At 34.0% G+C, this 6151-nt stretch overlaps 1 protein-coding gene across 3 annotated transcripts; it reads right to left on the bottom strand.

Annotated features, from left to right (window-relative positions):
• Positions 1-1262: 1262 nt before the first annotated feature.
• On the bottom strand, positions 1263-5321 carry LOC139866363 (uncharacterized). 3 transcript variants are annotated; one of them, XM_071854592.1, is made up of 6 exons: positions 5301-5321; positions 4967-5108; positions 4048-4530; positions 3822-3953; positions 2667-3286; positions 1263-2152 (listed from the first exon to the last, which is right to left on the bottom strand). In XM_071854592.1, exons 2-6 carry the CDS (start codon positions 5082-5084, stop codon positions 1535-1537), a joined length of 1971 nt encoding a protein of 656 aa, XP_071710693.1. In that variant the 5' UTR covers positions 5085-5108; positions 5301-5321; the 3' UTR covers positions 1263-1534. The 3 variants fall into 3 exon arrangements, with proteins under 3 accessions (XP_071710693.1, XP_071710694.1, XP_071710692.1); XM_071854593.1 differs by lacking the exon at positions 5301-5321 and having other exon boundaries at positions 4048-4476; positions 4967-5201; XM_071854591.1 differs by lacking the exon at positions 5301-5321 and having other exon boundaries at positions 4967-5200.
• Between the last annotated feature and the right edge of the window lie 830 nt (positions 5322-6151).

Here is a 6151-nt window from a genome sequence, read left to right as displayed (position 1 = left end):
AACAAACAAATATGACAGAAATAAACTTTTGCAGAACTGGCTTCCACACAGGGATCGAATAACTAAAAGTAGACTTAAAATCCTAATTAAAACCGCTCCCCGGCAACGGCGCCAAAAAGTTGATACATGAAGTCTAACCTTTAAATTTAAACTAAAAAATACCACTAAAACTATCACACATATAGACAACTATCTTATCCGTGTAGTAGAAGTTAATAGTAAGTCCTGGTTCGTTCCACGGAGAGCTGTTAATTAAGAATTAAATACTACGGAGTAATAGTTATCTTAAATAATTTGGGGGATTTTTAAAGAAAAAAATAAAACTTAAACTAATTAACACAAAATTTAACTAAATATGAATTCAAATGAGATAAGGGTATCCACTTAGAATCAATCCCCTAGAATCCAGATTACATTAATTAAGACCATTTATAATAATTGATTTTGTGGTGACATTACAATTATCAGTCGATTCTCACAATTTCTTAACTAATTCACTAGGTTTAATTGTCGTCAACCTAGTTCACTATTCAATCCACCAATTAATAATCTAGGCTGGTGTCCTTAACTAAACTACCAATGTTAATATGAAGGTGTAACTCAATAACGATGATTTTTTGCACACAATTTAAAACACAATCAATCAACTTTAATTACTCAAGATTATAAATCAATCAACTTTAATTAAAATCTTCAATTATGGACTTTTAAACGAACTCAAGACCTTTATCTTAATTTTAGCTCAAACAAACGCAATAGTCTTCAATAATCTCAAAATGAGAACAACTGGAACAAGATAATGCATTGAAATACATGTATGAATATGGTGTTATTACACTATATATTTTTTTTATATTTTTTTTGCTTTAGAATTTTATACCTTACTTTTTTCCTATTTATTATCTTATATGCAAAAGTTAAGTGTATTAAAAAGAAATTTATCTTTTCTTTCTTATGTATTATAAAAGTAAATTTTTAGTTTGAAACAATCCAAAAAATATAATACAGTAATGAACTAGCAGTTTATCGATATGGGTGGGTGGAGGGACTACCAATTTAATCAATGGACCACTCATGACTCCTGACTCCACATTTTTTTGCCGGTGACACACCATTACCACAAACTGTTCAACTAGTATTTTTTCCTCGACTAAAATAACGAATACTATTAAAAAATGAAATCTTCATCGATAAATGAAGGAAACCTTAAACGATAAAATCAAAGGCAACCCGCAATAAAGGTCGAGACAAGAAGCATCACAAACGATAAACTAACTTAATCCGAACCTAAACGGATCCCAAACAATACAAAAAAACACGGATGTATACCACGCAACAGTCCATCAAAGGGCACAATATATTTTGTCACGCAGTTGTTGGCCCTTTCTGTACAACTTTACAATATGATGCACTACATGTGCCTTTACAAGTAACATTTGTTGCTTGGGTTCACAGGAAATGCTAACACCATACGTTATTAACATTATACCTCACCTTACAAAAGTAGGTGAATCCAAATATAAAGACATAATACCTAAAAAATTGGTTTCTTAAGCATTCGTCTCTCCCTTTGAAAAAGAAATCTAGAACCATATAGAAATCGACCAACAAGCGGAAACTTTGGGCTACCAAATATCATGTACGTGACAACAGCAAACGAGCTGATGAAAATCGGTATCCATCTAGAGTCCTTTTGATAAAGTATTAAAAAGTTGATAATGAAAGTGAGAATCATGGTCGCTATAGATAGGAAAAGTGATGCGAGACACAACATGAGTTGTTGTGGTAACGAAATCATGAAATCATGTTCGGTGTAATCAGACCCGAGAATCGATAATACCATGAGGATTGATGTTGTAGCGGTTATAAATGACAAACCATCAAATATTATGAACACTTTGGAAAGATCTTTTCGTAGGAATATTGGTATTCCAGTTACTTGATCGTATCCGCCTGGGAACGTAAATGCGGCTGCAAATGTGATAGTGGCTATTAGTGATGCCACCACCATTAACTGAGCAGCTGTTTCTTTCATCCATTCTTCACCTTTGGAAAATAGTTCTTTGTGGTTCTTGGTGAATACTTCATGTGGTGTTAATCCGGCCGCGTTCTTCTTCTCTCGAAAAGGAGGAGGTAGCATTGCTTCTACTTCCTAACATATATCATAGCGATTACATTATTATCACAGAGTTGACAAAATATCCTACAAGAAAATGGGAATATTTGTACTAATTTATATTAATTGTTCTGTTAGTCATTTCCTATGCATAGTACTCGTGTCATCTTAATTCAATAGTCAACGATAGTCCACTTCAAAAAAAGGTAGGTAAAAAATAAGGGTATAATTGTAAAGTAAATAAAAAGTACAGTGATGTGACATTGACAATTCTTAAACTGTATATATCTTTTGTCATTAGGACTGAGGGAGTTTGATTGAAATACATATTATAATATAATGATCTAATATACTTGTGCAGGAAGAAGTCTACAATTATATGCTGCAAACGGCAATTGAGCCGATTTATTTAGAATTATATGAGTAGTAAAAAAGACGGGACAATGTTATGAGTCTATTTCTAAACTAATTGTCTAAAATTCTTAAAGTTCAAGGATTGGGCTGTTACAGATCTGTAGAATAAATTGTTAATTATAATCAGAAGATGTACCTTGAACCATAATGTTTCCAAGTGCAGTTGCAAACCCACTCCCGGGATGTTCTGTAGTCTATTTATCATTGCACTTTCCCCAGCTAAATGCAACATATTGTTCCCATTGTTATCTTCAAGTGTAATTATCAAATTCCTAAGTGATCCTATGTCATACAACAGATTAAAAATACCCTCATGGCGATGCGAGACAGCAACATGGAATATACTTTGATTATTATCATTTACTTCCCGAACTAAATGTGGATATTGTCGAATAACTTCGGCTATAAACGCAGTGTTCCCCATTTCTGCTGCAAGAAATAATACTCTCGAAGTGTACTTTGGCTTTGCATCTTTCCACGTGTTTTCCTTTTCATCGGGAGGTCCTTTAAAGAGGTTATATATTTTTGTAGGGATGTTTGCAATGTTGTCGGAAATGGTTCTTAACAGTAGCAGTGTTTCTTGTTGTTCTTTTTCGGAACGTGTTTGTTTTTCATCTCCTTTAGTTTGGTCAGGTGGTCCTCTGATTATGTCATCAATTTGAGCCTTGGGTAGTTTTACAATTTCGGCCCAAATGATTCGTAGTAACTGCAGGGCATCACTTTCCAAATCAGGAATTCTAACCTTCAGATGACATACTGCACATATGAAGATAGTTAAGTACACTAGTACATATTTTTTATGGTGATTCTTTAGGAAAACAAAATTAGTTGTGTATCCTTGATATCAATTTTGTACGGATTAACCGTTTATATTAGACCAGGCAAACAGGTCGGGTTGGGTCAAGGATCGAACGATTTGGGTTTGAAACGGAGTCATGGGTCAAACGAGTCACAATTTTTATTTTATTTAATTTCTTTGGCTCTTTTGTTGTCAATTTGTCATCTTGGAATTTGTTTTTAGAACCAAAAGAAGTATAAGAGTAATACACAAATTATTAGAACTTCTTAAAAAACAACATCTTTACAAATTATTATATAACTTATTAAAAAAAGTGTCAATAATCTTGACACTCCATCACCACAGGTATTGTACACTTCAAAAAATCAAAACCCATATTAAGAGTACATATAGATACTACTATTAAGAAGATAACTATAAGTTCCTAGTTAGAATTACAATAAAGAAATAAAGAAAATATAATATAAATCTTTAATGAACTGAGATTCTTACAGGAAGATATGATTTGCCAGATACGATTAGTCCGTACAGCATCAAATGCATAAGGTTTTCGGGCCAATAGTGCGAGCACACTCCCATTTATGGCAAGTTCAGGACAGTCAGTCACAATTTGTAATGCAACATCTACATAATCAAATGGAAAAAAACTTATTGACAAATTAATGCAGCTAAAATAACTATCTAGAAGCAAGCGTTATGTAGCTATCGAGAAACTAACCAAATAAATTGGACTCAACCGATGTCACAAGAACACAAACTCGATTGTGATGTGTCCAGAAATCACCAGTCATTTTATGAGAATTAAGATACAAATACTTTACCATTTCATGCTTTCCATATAAAGAGGCCATATAAAGTGGCAAATTGCCTCGACTATCAGGGATATCAAGCAAGGCATGATTCTTTTTAACCAAAATTGTCGCTATTTTAACATTACCGGCCATAGCTGCTAAACAGAGCGCGGTTTGACCGTTCACATTTTGAAGTTCCATGTCCTCTTTTTCCATCAAACTCACCAGATATTCAACAAACCAGTATGATTTTCCCAATACTGCAATGTGAAGTACGGTTTCGCAAGTTTCCGTGATACTAAACCGTACGAGCTCGGGACGTTTGTCTAGGATGATTTTAGCTGCTTTCCAATCACCTGTTATCGTTGCTTTATATGAGGGAACCAAAATCTCATTGTAGTCTTCTCTTCCTAATGTAAATTAGTCATTCCAAAATCAATTATCAAGGTTTAGTAGTTACTTGCAACTTAAATGTTACATTTACTTCAGTTATATTAGTGTTTATCATACCAAAAGGTTATCAAGGTAGCCCTTCCATCAAAAATAAATAAATAAATAAATAAATAAGTGTTTATTAGAGCACACGGTGCCTTGGGGTCGATTTCACCGTCGGGTGGGAGACATTGAAAATGGATGGTGGAATAGGACACCTTGTGCTCTTATCTGATAAGGTTTTCCTTGTTAGGCTATGAGGAAAGAATATTTTGTACTCGGATGTACACATCAAGATATGTTTCACCTGACTCCTCTTGGAACTACACTTTTCACTAGAGCAATACTAGTGTTTATCATGATAATCATAAACAGTTCATTATTAATATTAGGATATGAAAAAAGAAATAGTACCAACAAGTAGATCTGAACGAGGAAGATTAAGAGGAATTGGTGGTGTTGGCCAATCATGTGAAGCGCTCCTAATGTTAGCCAGTGAACCCAGGTTCTTAGATATAGACGTTTCCTTCATCTCTCTCACCTCTTAATCTAATTTCTGCATTCACAACCCATTAAAGGAAACTCAATCATTTATTATTAAAAGGAGTATACACAAACGACAGGTAGCATATGCTTCAACAATGCCTTAACAAGTCAACTACTCCAGTAGATTTAGAATGGAAAGAATAGTACTAGTACCTTTGATTTAATTACGGTACTAAAAAGAAAAGCTGTTGTGGTAACTTACATAATTTTACACGCTGAAAAGTTGTAAACAAAATTTTAAATTATGACCTCAAAGTAAGAAAGAACTCGTCAAAGGCTTTTTGATAAATAGTTGGTGACTTTATATGTATATTTTAAGTGCAAAAGCTAACCCAGAAACAAGTGCAAGTAGAACCGCAGAAATAAATAACATATGCATACTGCGATGTAACATTGCGGAAGCCCGCATAAATTGAGATTGCGAAGATGTCCCGCATAAACTCTGTGGATCAGTAAACTGTGCGCGAACATTGGTTCCGCAAATATTCCAAACCTATAAATAGGGAGTTTGGCATCTCATTTTAGGTTGTTGCTTCTGTGCTATTGCTCTGGCCCTTTGTGACTTACTTGTGAACACGCCCAAGTATCAATCATAATCGAGCTAAGGTAATGCAATCAAGACCGTGACATGGTGATTGATCATTTGAATCTAAGTGAAAGACGATCATAAGGTCCCAAAAACATTATCAACACCACCATCCACCCCTCATTGCACTCAATTCCTAGATTGAATCTTGTATCGAATCTATGATTGATCAATTGGCGCCATCCGTGGGACATGAATTAAAATTGAATTCGATAAATTTATTTCGCGTAATCGAATGATTTAATTCGGAATTCAATTATAATCATGTTCTTGTTTAATGAATTGCAGGTTTATACGTCTCATTAAAGGCATTAATTTCAAATGACGACGCATAGTAAAAAGAAGAGCAATAACACAACGGATGTCTATGATTTTAGAAATTCGACGTCATTCGATTTTCAAACAAGACCTGAGATAAGCAAGCAAACGAAGGATTTGCTCGTTAAATCATCTGGAAATGTTGCTTC

Source organism: Rutidosis leptorrhynchoides, chromosome 9 (genome assembly GCF_046630445.1).
Source record: "Rutidosis leptorrhynchoides isolate AG116_Rl617_1_P2 chromosome 9, CSIRO_AGI_Rlap_v1, whole genome shotgun sequence".
NCBI classification, from domain to species: Eukaryota; Viridiplantae; Streptophyta; class Magnoliopsida; order Asterales; family Asteraceae; genus Rutidosis; species Rutidosis leptorrhynchoides.
The sequence above is the reverse complement of the archived record's forward strand: the minus strand, read 5'-3'. Positions and strand labels throughout refer to the sequence as shown.

What these genes read in the sequence shown, in the direction of transcription:
- LOC139866363 (XM_071854592.1), bottom strand. Translation starts at nt 5,084, where the DNA reads ATGAAGGAAACGTCTATATCTAAGAACCTGGGTTCACTGGCTAACATT. An exon ending in TCGTTCAGATCTACTTGTTG is followed by an intron (nt 4,531 to 4,966) that starts GTACTATTTCTT and finishes AATTTACATTAG; the next exon opens with GAAGAGAAGACTACAATGAG. An exon ending in CTGGCAAATCATATCTTCCT is followed by an intron (nt 3,287 to 3,821) that starts GTAAGAATCTCA and finishes TCATATGTGCAG; the next exon opens with TATGTCATCTGAAGGTTAGA.